The sequence below is a fragment of the Zonotrichia albicollis genome, chromosome 8 (assembly GCF_047830755.1).
Source record: "Zonotrichia albicollis isolate bZonAlb1 chromosome 8, bZonAlb1.hap1, whole genome shotgun sequence".
NCBI lineage: Eukaryota > Metazoa > Chordata > Aves > Passeriformes > Passerellidae > Zonotrichia > Zonotrichia albicollis.
Genome location: NC_133826.1, coordinates 26,598,282 through 26,616,122, shown reverse-complemented (window position 1 = coordinate 26,616,122; position 17,841 = coordinate 26,598,282). Strand labels below are relative to the sequence as shown.

Here is a 17,841-nt window from a genome sequence, read left to right as displayed (position 1 = left end):
TCAGTCTTCATGAACTGATCCTGAACAAAGTGCTCATAAATTCTCTGTAAAAGCTTCTGCAATATTGATTCCTTTTTTTCTTTCTTTAGCACCATGGGGTATATTGGCTTGAACTGATGCTTATCGAATTTAGGAGACTCTTACAGTGTATAAACATTCCTCATAATTGTTTATCTCAATATCTTATCTCATTGAATTGTTTTATTTTATTGCCTTCAAGTATAAAATCATGTTATAAGTAGTTATATGCAGGGAAACACCCATGCAGAGCATCTTAATAAAACATCCACACAGAAAAACTGAACAAGCAAAACCTCTTCCTGAAAAAACCCAACGGCACCAAATGCTTGAAGGACACACTGCCTGGTGGGAGAGAAACAAAACCACTTTGGTTTGAGCTGCCCCTCCCTGCTCAGACAGGGCTGGAGAGATTTGCTTCAGTTCCTGGCACTCCTGGGCATGGACAGTGCACATCAGCACCTGCTCAGCTTCAGGAGACCCTTCCCTCACTCTGATTCCTTCAGCTGTTTACAGGATGACCTTGCTGGGTTCATAAATCACACCTGTGACTCCTTCCCGCCCCGTGTTTTATTGCTGTAATGCAGCTGCAGCACTCAGAGCAGGCAGTTATGGCTCTGCTCATTTGACAGCCAAGGAAATGGAAGCAGAGATGGGAAGTGATTTCCTGAACATACTGCAGACAGCCAGAGGCTGATCCAGATAGTGAAACCCTATTACTTGATTTCTGATTTCCAGCACTGAGCAGGGGATCTGTTTCCCAGCTCCCCACTTCCTTTCTCTAGCACTGCATTAACACTCCAAAAATACATTGTCCCACCACATAAAAATGTAGCCAGTATTCTCTATCTCCTCACTCTTAACGCTTTGTTCTCTCTAGTTCTCTATCAGTGTAAAAGAAAGAAAAAAAAAGGCAAATTAAGAATGTGTGCAGTACATGCCTTTCTCATTCTTTGAAGCAAGCAACACAATTTTCTGTTTCACTGGTGGTGGATTTGCTTGGTAATTCCAGCTGAGGTGGGGGTCCTGTACCTCTGCAAAGGGGGGAGCCTCCCCAGCCTGCTTTGAGTGGGCAGTGACAGTGACCACGGACACTGGAGCAGCCCAGCCCGGCCTCCCTTTTATCCATCCCACACCCCTGCCCTGCTGGGAGCCCCAGCACAAGCCAGGCTGTCCCCACTGCTGTGAAGCAGGACAATTTCCAGCCTGGGGCCAGCTCAGCCCCTGCTCACAGCGACAAGAGGCTCTCACAAACCACACCACAAGTGCCTCTCTCTTGAGGAGATGGGAGTTACACTTGTGTGTACTTAATTTCCTTCACTTTATGATTTAAAACAGTATCAAGAAGAAATTTCACAATGAGGCTTGCTTCTGTGAGCTTTAAACAGAAGCTCAGCAGATTAGCAATAAAAAATTTCCAATCACACACAGCATCTCAGTTCACACCAAAATTGTGCTATTTTATTCCAGTTAATACTTTATATTTTAAATACAACTACATCAAGTTCCAGGAAGGAAGCAGCTCTATTTTAAGGAATACAGCTCTATTTAAGTACTTTATTAAGCTCAATGAAAGTTGCAGTGTAACAAAATTAGATTAAAAATAACTGACTTGGTGATACTCATCTATCTGGTCATAATTATGAGCAACTGTATCACCCCCTCCTTAAAATGTGGCTGGCCATACGCAATGCAGAGTATGTTTCCATACCTATCTAGGAATAAGGCTCAGAAGTAGATAAAGCCATTTATTTTTCTCCTGGGAGGAGGCAGTAATGAAAAAGAAAGAACAAACCCCACAGTACTATGCTAACACAACATGGACTGGATTGGACTTTAAAGGGGGGGAAGGGCATATTGTATTTAGCTGTTATGCAGTACAATCTAAACAACTCTATCTCCAGTGAGATCTTAGCCACAAGCATGAAATCTGAAAGGGAAAATTGTAATTTTTCTCTAAAAGCCTCTGTTTGGGGTGGGTATTCTGCACAGAAAACCTGCAACATCCATTTGTAACAATTAATGTAGGATTGACATCAGTTGCCTAAAAAGAAATTCCAGGCTGGAGCACAGCTTGAACAATTCCCAACTCTCCTTTGACATCATGCAGGGAAGGGCTCACTGGCAACAGGCTGTTTTAGCAGTCTGAAAGCCCTGGAAGAGCCTCCCTCCAGTGTTTTCACCATGCTGCAGTATCCCATTCATCCCACACATCCTGCATCCACCCCACACTGTAAAGCTCCTTCAGCACCACCTGATCCCTGGTTTTTGGGGCACAATAAAAGCCCAGCTGTCAGATGATATTCTACCAACTAAGCCAGAAGGAAGGAGTTGTTCCCTGAAATTCCTTGGAGAGATGTCCTGCTGAATGCAGGCCTGAGCACCTGCGGCACATCAGCATCTCTCCACCTCGTGTCTGGAAACGGAACTGAGAAAAATGCTCTTTTTGTCACAGCAAAGCAGCTCCACCCCAGCAAACCTGAGCATCCCTTCCATGCAGGGGGAGATGTTTCTTCTTGCTGCAAGTCGCCTCCTTGCCAGCTCTGTATGTTTAAGAATTCCTGAAGAGTCTTTAGGATTACAGAAAGCCAAATGAAGGCAAAGGAAACCAGCACTGCTGTGAATTTTGTTTGATTTCTCTGCATTAGTCCATTATCAAAATGTCTCAATTGCGATGGCACATTTGAAGGAATTTATAGAGACAAGAGAAAGGCAGGTTGCAAAATTTACAGAGCACCTGCACAATTTATTGTGATTCAAGCCATCAGCAGCAGAGTCAGTGATGCTGGATCATTTCCAACACCAGATCCTTTGTCAGATTTTAATCTCCACAATGTATTTCCATTCAGGAAAATCCACCGAGCCAGGTATCGCCCATTATTCTTCTGCAGCCCTGCTGTTTAAAGATCTGCTTAGTTAGGCTCAGTTAGCAAAACATTGAACTGAGAGTAAGCTGAGACAGAGAGATGTTCAATAAGCCCCATTGTGCAGCAGTCCTGCAGCACCACAGGAAAAGAGAATTTGGATTCTCTGAACTGTAACTCTAAACACCAGTGTGTACTTTTACACTGACCACAGTGCCTGTGTTGGAGAGGCTGCAGGGGAACCTGCACCTACAAAAAAAGGGCCAAGGAAAGGATGGTCTGCCTGTGGCAGATGCTTTTCAGAATCCCCAAAATGTCTTCCTGCCATCAAAAATTCATTTGACAAATAAGAAATCCTACATAAGAAATCCTACATATTGGCAAATAAGAAATCCTGCAAAACAAATACATAGGCTTTCCTAATATTTATCTACTGTAGATGTGTAACAGCTAGGGCTCTCTTGTGTACAGTTGTTATCATCTCTTAGACAACAAATAGGAGAAAATTCCTAAGCAAAAAAAAGGGAAAAATCCTAACCTCCAACACTGTCTGATAAAAGTATCTTTACAGTTTTAAGAGTCTTCTCTAGCACTGGCTTCACTTCCACCCGAGGGATTTATTTTATTAAAAGCCAGACCCTCCCAGGAGTATCCAATAACCATAAAGCATGAATTAAAAATCTCAGGAAATGGGTCAAGAAGCCATTGTGAAAGGGAATCATTATCGAGTGACATCTTTCATTTTTGGTCAATGACATTCTGGGTCTTTCTCAGCCTCATCAAAGATCCAGCACTATCAAACACTACATCAGTGGCCTGCAAATGAAAGACAGAATCCAACTAATAAAATTTGCAACTGACACACAGAAAGAACAGTGCAGAGGAAGAACCAGAAACTGTACACATGTATTTAATTCCTGGAAGTAGCTTCCTCAACTGAAACACACCCCTGTGCTGGCTACAGAGCACATGTCCACAGGACTTTACTGCAGCTTGGAGCTGGGATGGAATCCCACGAGAAGATGGGAAGGGGAAGGATGAGGTAGTGGGAGGCACATGCTGGGAAAGCAGCTTGCCACTGTCTGGGCAAGACCCAGCTCTTCCTCCACAGCCCTCTCCTCTCACCTCACTGTTTGGTGGCAAGCCGACCAGAATAAACCTGCAGAAATATTTCAATTTAATTATTTGTGAAAATGTTCATTGCATCAATACCACTGATAGTTCAGCCCTACAAGCAGCTGCTCAGGAGGTCAGAGAGCAGTGTGGGACTGGGAATAAACACTGGTACAGAGAGAAGGGAGGGAATAACAGACCACCTTACTGCCAAATGTAACTCTGCTGTCAGAGGCAGGCTGCAGCAGAAGGGCTGGTGCAAGCCCTGGGATGCACAAGGACAGGGGAAAAGAAGCTGACCAGGGAGGGTCAGCCCTGGACTGTCACTCAGACCCATGCTGTAATACTGCCTCTTGTCCTCAGAGAGGCAGCTGGGGAAAAAACTGAAGAGGATGTAGAGCAGAGCCCCCAAAATGTTAATGCAGAGTGTAAATGCCTCACAGTGAGAGATTTAAGAGCTCAGAATCCTCAGCACAAGGGAGCTGCTCCAAAGACAAGGCAAGAGGATTGGGACAGAATCTGGCAGCGACTGTCCACAGGGGAGGGAGGGACAGAGGTGGGGACAGCTTCCCTAGACAGCTTGAAAGCAGAATCCCTTTTTGTGCTGGAAAGTAAAGGGTTCAGACAAGGATTGGATCTGTGGAAAGAGCCAACTGCCATAAGAGTGACCACCCAAACTCCCTTCCTCCCCTGGCAGCAGCTCCAGGGAAAGATGGGCTTCAAAAGCTGCCAGGGGCTCTGTCATGCAAGGCTCCACCCAGGCAGAATTAGAGATTCAAGGAAAAACTGCGACTGGAAGGGCTCCAGGGGGCACAGGAACCAAGCTCCCGCTCAGACAGGGCAGGTTCAAAGCCAGAGCATGCTGCTCCTGAATGCCTGCAAGGATGGAGATGCCAGGGTCTCCCTGGACAGGACTGCTTCCCTTGTGCTGAGCCAGAACTGCAAATTACACCCACTTGTCCAATGCAATGTCCTGTCACTGTGTGCCCCAGAGTTTGGCTCTCTGCTTTCTATGAGCTTTTTTGAGGTGGCTGGAGACTGCAATTAGATCCCTCCTGAGCTTTCTTCTCCTCAAGCTAAATGCCCCAATTCTCCCATCCTTCACCATGCAGTCACACCCTCCCTTTCCCATCAACCTTCCACTCCACTTGCTTTAGCCTGTGAATATCCCTGGTCCCTGTGGGCTCAGGAGGATTCAGGGACAGACACATTTCACTGGCACCTGTATGTGCACAGCCAGCCTTGGGCACTGCAGAGCACATGTTATCCACCAACTCCCAGCCTGCCCTTGTGCTGTCCAGAGATGCAGTCCCTATCCTGCAGAGATAATGGAGTTTATTTGCTGGAACCCAGGAAATTGTTGTTTTTTGTTTCTTACCTATAAAATTCTTTCTCCGATCCACTGAGGTCTGTCTGGCAGGTTGGGCTGAGGCACACTGCCCATCCTTGGGGCAGTGTTATCTTTTATACTAAAAACTACATGTACACTATTTACAATAACTTCCCAATACCTATCACCTACGTTAGACAGTGAGTTTCTACTCTAAACCAATCTAAAAGTGCCAACATCACAGCAGAAGATGGAGGCTAGGAAGAAGGAAAAAGGACAGGGCATGCCTAAATTTCTCTGGCTGCCCTGGAAGACTCAAGACCCTGCCAAGGGGCTCAGAGACCTTGGCACAGAGCCCAAGGCCCCTGTGCCTTTGATTTAGCCCTTGGAAAAACGATTACCAACTTTTATATGAAGAATTACAAGTCATTTAAATTTAAGTAGAATAATAGTTAGTTAGTCACAGCATGAAAAATAGATTTCGGAGGTTTTTAGAATGGAGGCTCAGGGTCCCAAGATGGAGGAATTTGAGTGTGCCCTGTTTTTCCTTCTTCCTAGCCTCTATATTCTGGGTGATGCTGGCATTTTTAGATTGGTTCAGAGTAGAAACTCACTGTCTAACGTAGGTGATAGGTATTGGGAAGTTATGGTAAATGGTGTACACGTAGTTTTTAGTATAAAAGATAACACTGCCCCAAGGATGGGCACTGCGCCTCAATCCGACCTGCCAGACAGACCTCGGTGGGTTGGAGAAAGAATTTTATAGATAAGAAACAATAAACAGCCTTGAGACCAAGAATAGAAGACCTCTGACTCCTTCTTCAGCTGCCAGGCTGGGAAAAGGGACTTTCTGACACATCTTGGGGTTACTCTGACCAGCAGAGATTCCGAGATTTATCCTGCTCAGGATTCTGCATTTGCCTTTGCACTTGCTGAACCTCAGCAAGCTCCTCTCAGCCCAGCACTGACCCTCTGGTTTCTGCCCCCTGGAAAACAGGGTGCATCCTCTGCTAGTGTCTTGGCCCAAAGATGTTAAACACAGCCCCACTATCAACCCCCAGAAATGTTCAGCTCCCTGCGAGTTGGACTTCAACCCATGGATGACTATGTACAGCACTTCTCCCAGGCCTCCCAAGTCCTTCACCTGCTTTGCAGCTCACCCACCCACTCTAAACCTCCTCAGTTCAGCTTTGATGAGAAGCTGAGAGCTCAGAAATCCTTATGGCAGGGTCTGCCAGTGTGCAACCACAAATTCCTTCTATGAAAAGGCTGATAATTCCCCTGAATAGAGAGCTAAACACAGCAAGGCAGGCAGGAAAATGGAAATACAATGAAGCTTTCCACAAGAACGTCCTTCAGCTCTGGATTAAGAGGATTATACCACTTAGAATAGCATTTTTATAACCCCTTGAGTCCAAGTTTTCTGCAGATAAACTGAGAATTGAAATTCCCCACAGTAAAGCTGCTCAATTCTTGCACAAACTACACAGCAGCCCACTTATATATGCTGCTCTCCCTGTCTGTGCAAAGTAGGTTCAGAACAACTTGAAATTCTGAAAGCAAGACCACACAGCAAAACAACTGCATTTCATGGTGACAATGCAATATGACTAATTTTGTTATATGTAATAACATATATATGTATTATAATAGAGGTAATAATTTATAATATATATAATATGATTTTATTATATTATATATTATAATATGTTTTATTATAATATGTTTCACTATTACACAGTGAAACATATTTAACAAAATCTTAGATCATATCCACATCCTGTTTAATTGTTTAAGAGCATCTGAACAACATTATAAAAATACTGCTATGCTTTCCAGTGAAAAATACAGCTAGAAGGGATGAGCACAGATAATTCAGATGGCTACAGATGATGGTGGATAGCAAGAGATAATTCTGACTGTGCCTAAGTTCACGGCACTGGCTGTGTCAGAAGGGCTGGCCTAAAGCACAAGGAATCAGCACAGCTCTCACCCAGCCTGGTTTGGTTTCGGTATAAACCCTTTGTTACCTCACTCCATGACACGTGGCTCTCTGTGCAGGGGAGACTCCTGTGCACTCCAGCCCCTTGCACAGCCCAAAGGAACTGCAATAAATTACTTGTAATGCCAGAAACCTTCCAACAACACCATCCCAGCCACAGAATGAAAATCTTTACAGAACTTTGTTTTTTATTCTCTGCAACCTGAGTGTGTAATAGAAAAGCTTTTCAAAATAATTGAAACTGCATTTTGCAAACCCAGCAGATGAATCCCAGATTGCAACACAGCTGTGCTATTAATATGAACTCTTAGAATAAACAAAACCTGAACAAATTCTTCCTGCAGAACATCCCTTTGTGTACAGACCACACCTTTGTGCAAGCTGGTGAAGTGACTGTGAGAGAGTCAACACAATTTGCTCCAACTTATCCTGACTCTCAGCTTGTCCAACAGTTAAATGCAGCAGCAGAGAACCAAAAGAAACTTTCTGAGCCATCAGGTCCTGTCCCTTCATAGTGCAGACCCCCATGCATTGTCTACTCCTATCACAATCCTGAGGACAGCTTCATTTTACACCTCTGCAGGTTGTTTGCACCATTATTTGCTTAGTTAATATCCTTCAAAAACCAGTTAAAAAAGCAGTTAGGTGTTTCCTATGTAAACCAAACAAAAACCATATTTCTTAATTTCTTTACTAGTACATAATGCACTGAAACATGGAATCCCAGAATAATTTGGGTCAAAGAACCTTAAAAACCATCTTGTTCCAGCCCTTTGCCGTGGGCAGCGACACCTTCCACTAGACCAGGCTGGTCAAAGTCCCATGTTAATACACAGATATGTTAATACACTTTGATTCCAGGAAAAAAAAAAGTTGATCAGAACAAACCCTTACAGTGAAGTCAATTAGTCAGATCCTCTAAATAAAAGTAATAATGATACTTTTCCTCCCACGGTTGTTCTCTGTTTACTAGGAGATAAGTAGTTAGTTCACAGAGAAATGTTTCTCATCTTATTTTCAGAGTGGCAGAAATTATCTGGAGATGTGATGTGGTGCTTTCACACCAGTTCCTCTCTCTCCTGGTCACTCACAGCTGATGCAGAGATACAGAACACAGCTCCTGTTACTTGTGCTCTGCAGCTGCCCAGACTGGCAGAGCAGCCCCGACCCCATCCTGGCAGCACTTCCCAAAGGGTTAAATCACAAGGTAAGCCACCATGAAAGGTCATCTCACCACAGGGATTTTAATTCAGCAACTACAAGTGCTAGCTCTAGAACACCCAGCAGTTCAGGGCAGGAATCCCCCAGGAAAAACCCTCTGTTGCTGAAAGAAACTCCCAGAGCTGCCAGTACCAGGCTCGGGTTAATCCTATTGCAACACCAGGTCCCGTCTCAAGGAGATCCTACTCTGGCCCTCCAGGCAAAAAACACAGGCTGCCACAGCCAGCAGCTCAGGCAGGGCAAGGGAAAGGCTGTGGCTGGACAGTGAATTAAGGGGCACCACATATTTAAAAATATCCAGCAAGGGAAAAGTGTGTGACTCCTGATATGCTTGTTAACCAAAGCCCAGCCCTGATGATGACCACATCATCTTAGGGATTGGTTTTGTACATACTGAATTTCTAGATTTCTTATCTGTTTGATGTCATGGACCTTGAAAATTCTGGCCTAAAGAAGGTCAGAGGCATGAAAAAGCATCATAATAAAAGGGATTGGGCAGAATTCTGGTTTTCATTCACACTACACAAGATGCAGGAAATGACTTCATACATCTTAGATCTCTTGAGCATGGAGAGGCAGAAAAACCCCAGCAGGAAACAAGCACAGAGATGCTTTACCCAAGACACAATGAAGCAAATTTTCCTTTTCTGAGAACACCTTCCTTTGTCCCAGCAGAGGAACTGACTGGGTACAAACACACACCCAGTCCCAAATCTGCACACATGAGCACTTCTTTGGGCTGCTGAATTTGTATTTAGCCTGAAATGCTAACTGTGCCTGCTTGCACATTAACACCTATACATACATTTTTATTTTAAAATACTACCTCTGACTGCTTCTAGGCATCCTGACTCCCACGTGGGCTCAGCTGTAGGATCTGAGGCCAAAAATGAACTCTTGCACCCAATTTCAGAGCCTGCAGCTCCCTCCAAGCACTGAGATCTCCATGACAGAGGGAGACGACCACACTCTACATGTCACTTACAGAAGTGATATGCTATTTACAAAGAAATATCATATTTCATTCAACTAAAAGTTTTTTACATATATTTATGCTGATTTTGAATTGTATAAAAGTGAAACATCACCATTCTCAAGGAAGGGACTGATTCTCTCAGATTTAGTGATGAGAGTACCTGCACCCCAGAACCAGCATCTACCCTGAGCTCTTGACTTACATTCTAAGAGTCTGCAGCTAGATTGGCTTAATTATTATTCAATTATTCCAATTATGTAAAAAATATTATTTTAACTATGACCCTACTGAGCAAATCATCTTCTTCTAAATTTAGAAGTTAGAATTTCTTCTTACAACTTCTAAAGAGATTATTAAAATCTCTTCTGAAACAGATTATTTTCATTTTGTTGATGCATGACAGCAAATTTCTGAAAAAGAGAAACTGAAGAACAAAGCAAGGCACTAAATAGTAAGGTTTTCAACAGAAGGACTTAACCTTGATCATTACTGGCAAAGGAGGAACACCTACCACAGCTCTGGGTTTGCTGCCTGCCACCAGGCTGGCCAGCAAGTCCTCATCGCGCAGCTGCCCAAACACGTGGGCATCGTAAGCCACCACCATGGAGACCTCTTCCATCATCTTGGCTGCCCTCAGCAGGTCCCAGCCCAAGGCTCAGCTCCTGTCAGTTGTTCACGCCCAGCTGGAGACGCTCCTGGGGAAGGAGTGTCACCAGAGAGAAAACGTGACCCAGCAGATCGGGTTTGCCTCCCAAGGGCGCCTTCGGTATCACGGGAGGCACACAGGGCACACCTGCTCCCACTCCCAGCACCTGGCTTGCAAAAGGCTTCTGCTGAAGTCTGGAGGAAGGCAGGAACCTCTTTTAGTTCCAGAATTAGGCCAAAGATGAAGCAGCAGGAGACAGAACAGATAAGTATTAAACAAGGCAAGATCTGTCAGACAGCACTGAAATCACGGCTGTGCTTCTCCAGTTTGGTAGCAACTGTTCATTCTTTATGTCCGGTTTTCTCCCATGAAAGATGATATTCCTGTCAGCAGAGTCTTTCCTTCAAACAAATTGCTGCTTCTTCCCTTCCAACAAATTGCTGCTTCTGGATTATTTGTAAATTCACAGAGATTGGTATAATGCTGATTTCTTTCAAGCACTCCTTGAAATTTTCTGCCAGTTTGTAAATCTCTCCTTTAAAATCTGTTAAAACACACACTTCTGCTTTTCTGCAGATCTCAGCTGCATTCTGTACTCTGTAGATACTTTGATTTTAGCAGGAAGATGATGGCATTAAGTCACAACCCTCCAAAAAAGTGTCCTTCAGTTTCCATGTGTCATAACGGGGAAAACAGCCCCGAAAAACTCAACAAGGCTGTAAAACTCTTTCGTGAACAAACTGGTATTTCGACAAGTGAAATGAAAACAATTTATGCAATTAAAACTTCCCACAGAATAAGCTTTTTAACTCAGATCTGGCACTGGTCTTGTTTTAGGTAAGAGGTAATGTTATCTCTTGTCTGTGAATCCTAAATAGCGGAGCAGCCTCCCAGATTGCTCCTGATTTCTCAATAATTTATCATAACTTCTTTTATCTATCTGACACAGAGCAAAAACAGCACAAGGAGACAATAAAAAAAAAATAAAAAGAATCAGTACTCTGAAAACTACAAATGAAAATCTGAAAAACAATACAGGATTTGAAGAAACAAACAAAATGTCCCAGAAATAACTCCTTTCAGGACAATCAGGCAAGGTAAAACTCCATCCACTACATTTTTATCTTCTCTAGAAGCCTTTTCTTCCTGGTGAAAAATCATACCTGCTCAAGAAACAGAAATCATTCTGGCTGTCCATTTGTCTCCAAAAAGAGTCCGTGCTGAATGCAAAAAATCTGATAGAAATGTCCAGTGCAGGTTGGTGTGGCATATGGTTACACTCCTGCTTCCCAGAACAGTCAGAACCACCTTGCTTTTTTCTCCTCTCTTCCTGGAGTATGGTTATCAAAGATTGCAGCTATCTAAATAGCACCAGGTGCTATTTGCATTTGAATAGGAAACTTGAGCAACAGCTCTAGCGGGCAGGATTAAAACCCTAACATCTCTTCTACTTATATAGTGGGGAGAAATTACATGTTATTGCTAGGAAACAGAGAGTTCTAATAGGCTTATGGCAAACAAAAAATGCAGCACTTGAGGTTAAACTCTTGAGACTAAAGCAGATTCTGATCGTGCTTAACCCTTGCAGGATGAAGAAAGATATTTTTCCCTTAAAACGCACCTATAGTTCATTATTTCCTTGTTTTTCTTCAAAGGCGAATTTTTTCCAAAGAATTAATTAATTCCTGCAGTAGAAAGACTTCATACTCCAGCCCGGCTGACGAGAAGGTGGCTCTCCGTGTCACCTGTAGAAAATCCCTACCTGCTGTTCCAAACACAGCTCGGCTTTTCTGAAGCCTTTAAACGCTGCTTCCTCCTCACCTCCATTGCCTGGGGGGGTTTGGGATCTTCCTGAAGAGCGAGTTCTGATCGTGGGGCTGCTGGTGCCCCTCCCTGCTGTGCTGCTGGAGCTGGGTCCCTTCCCAATCCCTCCCACCCAGGGGCTGGCACCTGCCCAGGTAGGCAGGGGAGGGAGCAGGTGCTGGAACAGCAAACGTGCCCGTGTTAATGAAAGACCAATTTAGTGCTGCAATAAGGGCACGAGGTGGAGGATGCAAATTGTCAAACGTATTCCACGGCTCAGCCAGCTGAACCCCTCCCCTGATTTAGCCAACAGGCATTTCCATTTAGAAGGAATTATTTACCTTCTTCTTTTCCTCTTTAGACAGAGAGGTTACAGTTATTTAACAGAACTACATCTGCATATTATTGTATAATTAGTTCAGTAATTCTCATACCTATTCATAACAAAGGGATTACAATTTTGGCATGTTCTAACTAGCAATTGCAAGAACTAACAACTGATTTGTGACGTTGGCTGATGCATCTCTTTAAATAGAATGTTTTTCAGTTGTTTCAAGCTAATGAAGCCGAGCTGCCTGCAAATCCTGTGATCCTCCCTGATAACAGCCTATGCTGTACCCTGAATCAGCACACAAAATTCTAACTACCAAGCCAGGTAAATGAAATATTTTGAATTAAACTGACCAAAGCAAACGCATCCAACCAGACACAAGTGCATCTTGCTCACACCTGAGTAGCTGGAAGGGAGAGGGCAAGCACAGGTACCCACCACCACGTCCCCAGGCCACACTACACACTCCTCCCAGCCCCTCCATACAGAGCCTTCTCCCCTGCTGGGCTTTTTGGGTGCTGAAGTGATGAATAATCTACCAAAAGACAATAAAACCCACGCAGAAGATTAATATTTCCTTACAGCAAAGAGCCAATCTCTGCCTAACACCACATCTACCTTCCTCAAGGACCAGGAACGCAGCCCCCTCCATGACACAGCTGTGAAATCCTACCTCTAAAGCAGGAATTTTTGGAGAAGCCGTGCAACCAAGCAGTCAGGAGACAGAGGAGAGCCAGCAGAAGAACAGGTGAGCTGCAGAAAACTGTGAAGTTGTTAAGGTAAGGAGCTCTAATTGCAGTTGTTGGGATTTATATGCCGGTGGTTAATAGAGGTGAACGGAAAATTCCTGAATTGAGCAAACCAGCTCTCCTAGCAAAGCAGAATCCTGCTCACTCCAAAGATAAATTCATTCTCACTCCACCCCCAGGAATGTCTTGCTGCTATCTGACAGGGATAGGATCTTCTGACAGACGGGGAAGTGAGGTATGTGCAGCTCCTTGGTAAGCCTCCCTTCCTGCCACAGCTCCAGGAACACAAAGGCCCTTTCTGTGATTTGCCTCTCATGCATTAATGAATCCGGGAAGATCACAGCCGTCTTCAGAGAAGGAAACATAAAACCCCTTTCAGAGCACTTGGAATGGCATTTGGCAGTCTTCAAGATAAGTTTACATGTCTTTTCCCCCCAGTGGGAATGATAATGATAGTATCAGCTCTTCTTGTAATTCTGAATGCACAGGAAGGGCTTTTTCAGACCCATCCAGCTAGTGAAAACCACCTGGTTACAAGTCAGACTCTGTGGATCACACACACGGTTCTATTCTCTTCTCTCCCACAAAGGGCTTGCCAACCATCAGAGAGCAGCAGAAACTGGAGCTCTGTTCCAGTTTTAGACATGCTTCTGGATTCCACGTGATGCTGGAATGCAGAGTCACCATGGCTCTCAGAAATGACCTGCACCATTCCAGAAATGCAGTTTCCAGGCTCTGACTAATCGGTGACTGCTTCCCCAAGATTTATTTTTATTATTTAAAATGTCAAATTAGCATGGCCTATTTTTTTTTTCCCCAAAAGAAGTGGGTGTATGCACCTGTGTTTCTCCTAAAATAATTCTCCAAATGTGTGGAAAAATCTGGGTTTGATGTGCGTTAGCACATACAGTTACAGGGGCAAATCCTCCCTATTAGCTAGCACAACTGCAAACGCATTTCTGCAGATTAAACCCAGCAAAGCCATCCCACTGGAGAGGGGGAATGTGCTCTCCTAGGGTGGCAGAGGTCAGCGTGGTGGAATTGCTGAGGCATTCCTGACACACCGGTGATGCACTCCCCCTCAATGGAAGTGTGTAGCCCAACACAGGGAAGAGCTGAGGACTTGAGAATCTTCATTTCATGGTGCCAAATACCCAAATTCTCCTCTCCCAGCCTCCCCAAAACTGCTGCATGTCACTACTCATGCTTCCAAGCAACAACTGCTGCATAAGGATTTTCTTCCACAGTGTTCCTACAGATGATCTTTAAAGAAATAAAGTGAAACTCTCTATCAGCCACACCCCAAAACTCCAAAGGGGGAAGCGCAGTGCAGCCAATCACTGCCCAGCCTACTGCAGCTCACTCCCTGGATATCTCCAAGCTCATTCAACTAATTCTGTTCTGCGTCTTCCCTCCATTCCTCACTGAGGTGGTTATTAATACTTGAAATCTTAAGGGTTTGGGTCAAGTTTCCTCTTCATTTCAAGTTTTACATAACTTAGAACTACAGCTAAATAAGGCATGGCCAAAATAAATCTGCCTCTTTTGATTTCTACAACCACACAAACATGAACAAGATTAAACAGCAGCATAGCTGGGACACCAGCCTACAGGTACATGCTCATTATTCAACTCAGTCCATTCCAGATTATTTTGAACCTTTTAAAATGAATTCATGAACCTCTTTTGATTTTTAATTTATTAAGTTCACATTTTTACTTCATGCGTTCATTTATCTTTCCTGTCCTGCCACTATCACTTTTTCTAAGGCCAACAGAAGTAATTTCCTCTCTCCAGCTAGGCTTCCTTTAGGTGTGAATTGTCTGCCAGAAATATTTTGCTTCATGAACTTCCTTCTTGCCTGCTGAGAATCTGGGTTAGAGTTGCATTGACTTTTTGCTTGTTCATGTTTTTTCCAGTGGCAAAGGCAGCACAGGACTCCAGCTGAACCATCAGTGAATTTTATTGCTTAGCCCCACAAGGAGCTATGGTGTGATAGGTGACAGAGGAACAAGGAAAGAACCAGACATCCCTGAGCCAGAATTGATACCAAGTAAAGGAATATTGAATCTTAGTGTGAGTTTTTGAAAATTCTAAACAGATTTTACAGGATATTTGGGGCATACTTTGTATTTACCTAATGTAGCAAATTGAGCTGAGCATATTTCCTCTCTCCCCATGCTTTTGTTTTGGCAAAATAGGGTATTTTTTTTCCTGTTTGGAAAAGCAAGGGGTGGTACCAGTGAGCTCCCCAACAGGCAAACTCTCCTCCATCCCAATGCCCTCTGAGTGGGCCAGAATAGTCTGGAGTAGTGAGAACACTACAGAAACCATGCAAAAGGAACAGGCAGAAATTCCTTATCTGCCTTGGAGCATAATTTCCTAAAAAACAGCAGGCTTCTGCCAGCTGTCTCCTGTGTCACCCCTTCTCTTTGGGGACCCTTTTTTATCTCCCTGCAGTTCCATGACAGCAGACATCCACAAGCAACTCAACTCCCCAGCTCAGAGACGTGGTGACAGCTCCAGAGCAGGACCAGGGACCCTCTCACACCTGCCCCACAGCCATGGCTAGTGTCTCCTAAACCTGTGCAAGCCAAATCACCACCCTCAACTGCACAATGGGCAAACATTAACAACCTGTTTGCCATTACAAGTGTCCCTGATGTTCCCTGGGGCTACTAATCCAAGAACCGAATAATGCCTGCACGGCATTTAAACCACACAAATGGCATTTAGAGCTAAATTCCACAACAAACTCAACGCTACCTGGGAAATGTATTTTATACTTGTTGCTTTTATCGCTTCACTTGGTAAAGAAAAGAAACCAAAATTTGAAAAGAAACTAAAACGGGTCAAGCATATTATCCAAGGAAATTAGCATAAGAGTTGTATAGGGATGCTTCGCACTTACAACGATTTACATGGATTTCTGGCCTGGTTTCAGTACAGGTTGGTTCAGGGATTTCACCCAAATAGCCTGGTGTCTTTTCACTTAGAGCAAACAAAAGATACTAATTATAACATCAATCAGCACATTAAATAGCAACATCTCTCACACAAAGAGACTCACACAGGGCCCAGGATTCCATCTCTCCATGTTTTTCATTCTCTTTCCAAAGAGGGGTTAATAGTCCTTACCTATGTCCCTAAGGAAGACTAATAAAGGTAAAAATAACGGAAAATGGAGAACTCTAAGCTGTACTATTACTGATGTTGAGTGTCAAGTTTGCTGCAGTGCTGAAGCAGTCATGCTGCACAGGGAGAATGCAGTGACTTGTTCACCTAGATGACCTGAAGTGCCCTGCTTCAGGTCACATTTTAGTATCTTCACTGACCATCAATTTGCACCTGACCTTCAGTCTGGGACAAGAAAAAAGAAGGGGAAAGAAGGAAAGGCTGGAGAACCAGATGCCATCAGAAATTCTTGAAGTTAAGTAACAGGAAGAAAAAGGCAAGACCCCATCACATCCTCTGCTCATCAATCCCACAGGAGCTGGCCATGCACAAGTTCACCTTGGCTGCGCTGGAACCTCACTGACACCCTGACAGGAGCCCTAAGGGAAAGCTGAGACATTTCTATATGGAAACAGCACGATGGTAATGGCATATTCCCAAAACAAAAAATAAATCTGCCCCATGATTGCTTGAAAGATGAGATAAGGAGTAATTAAGAGTGAAGTGATGTGGGTGAGCAGGAAATGGCACATGGTGTCAGCCAGGCTACGCTAAACCAGGCAGACCAGTCCAGGCACCTTCCCTGAGCTTTAGCAGTCAGTGGGACTGTGAGACACAGTCTAGACTGAGGCATGCCTGATGACTCTGAAATCAGATCATTTCATGCATTTTGCATTAGAAGTACAAACTACTGCCACCTTCCAGGAGAGTGCCATGTCCCTCAACGCTGGAGTTAAAAATCAAGGCATTAACTTGGAGGTCACAGGACTGAGTGCAGCCTAAAAACATCCAGCAAACAGCACTTGCTGGTAAATGTAGATACCAAAGGTAACAAACAGCCAGCTGATACAGAGAAAACATTTGACCTGAGACCCATTTGCTAGGAAAGGCAGAAAGCAGCTCTAAGTCCCTGTACTCCCCTGGACAAACTCCCTGGCAATTTGCACAGGTCAGCTCCAGGGGAGAAAGGAAGATCAGGACCGTGCAAGCAGATCAGCTGTATGAGCCTACCAGTAGTATCCACTAATCTAAACCCCACATAATCCTCTGCCCCTAAATCCCTATTCATCATCATCCAGTACAGTGAAAGGGAAATTCTGTTCTCACAAGATGATTTGGGAGACAAACTATTCCAGTACTTAACTGTGCTGATCTAGTCTCCCACTGGGAAAATCTGCATCTACATTTAATGCTTCAGTATAACACAACATTTACATGTGATTTAAAGATTACCCTGTCTTGATTTGACTGTTAATAAGCTTATTTTAGGAGCTCAAATGGTATGTATGGAGGGGCAGAAAAGGCAAATGCTGCCATCAGTTATCAAAGAGCTCTGGGTGATAATCAGGTATTTCTCCAGAAACCAGAGATTTCCATATATTTTTCTACCCTCCCCATCTGGCTTATTCCAAGTTTGTTTTTGTCTTTTATTTAAAATCTTGACTCTAGGTCTTGTATTACTTACTACTATGATACTCAACCAAAAGAAATGAGACACTCCCTAAAAAAATACCAAGATAAGGGATTGCTCCAGCTCAGCACAGATATCCACAGGGCAGGAGGACATTTTCTCCTCATATCCACGTGCTCAGGCTGGGCACAAAGTGCTGCTTA

The 17,841-nt window shown here is 43.9% G+C and overlaps 1 protein-coding gene across 8 annotated transcripts in view; it reads right to left on the bottom strand.

The window, feature by feature from the left end:
- The window catches only part of RABGAP1L (RAB GTPase activating protein 1 like), a 229,200-nt gene that overhangs the window by 20,510 nt on the left and 190,849 nt on the right, over positions 1–17,841 (bottom strand). Inside the window, exon 1 of one of the 8 annotated variants that reach the window (XM_074546326.1) lies at positions 12,978–13,259. The exons of 5 other annotated variants lie outside the window; for them this stretch is intronic. Coding sequence is in view for 2 of the 3 variants with exons in the window: in XM_074546328.1 (XP_074402429.1) it covers positions 10,036–10,146 (111 nt within the window). In the remaining variant the exon portion in view is untranslated. 2 more of the 8 variants (XM_074546328.1, XM_074546325.1) reach the window with 2 other exon arrangements.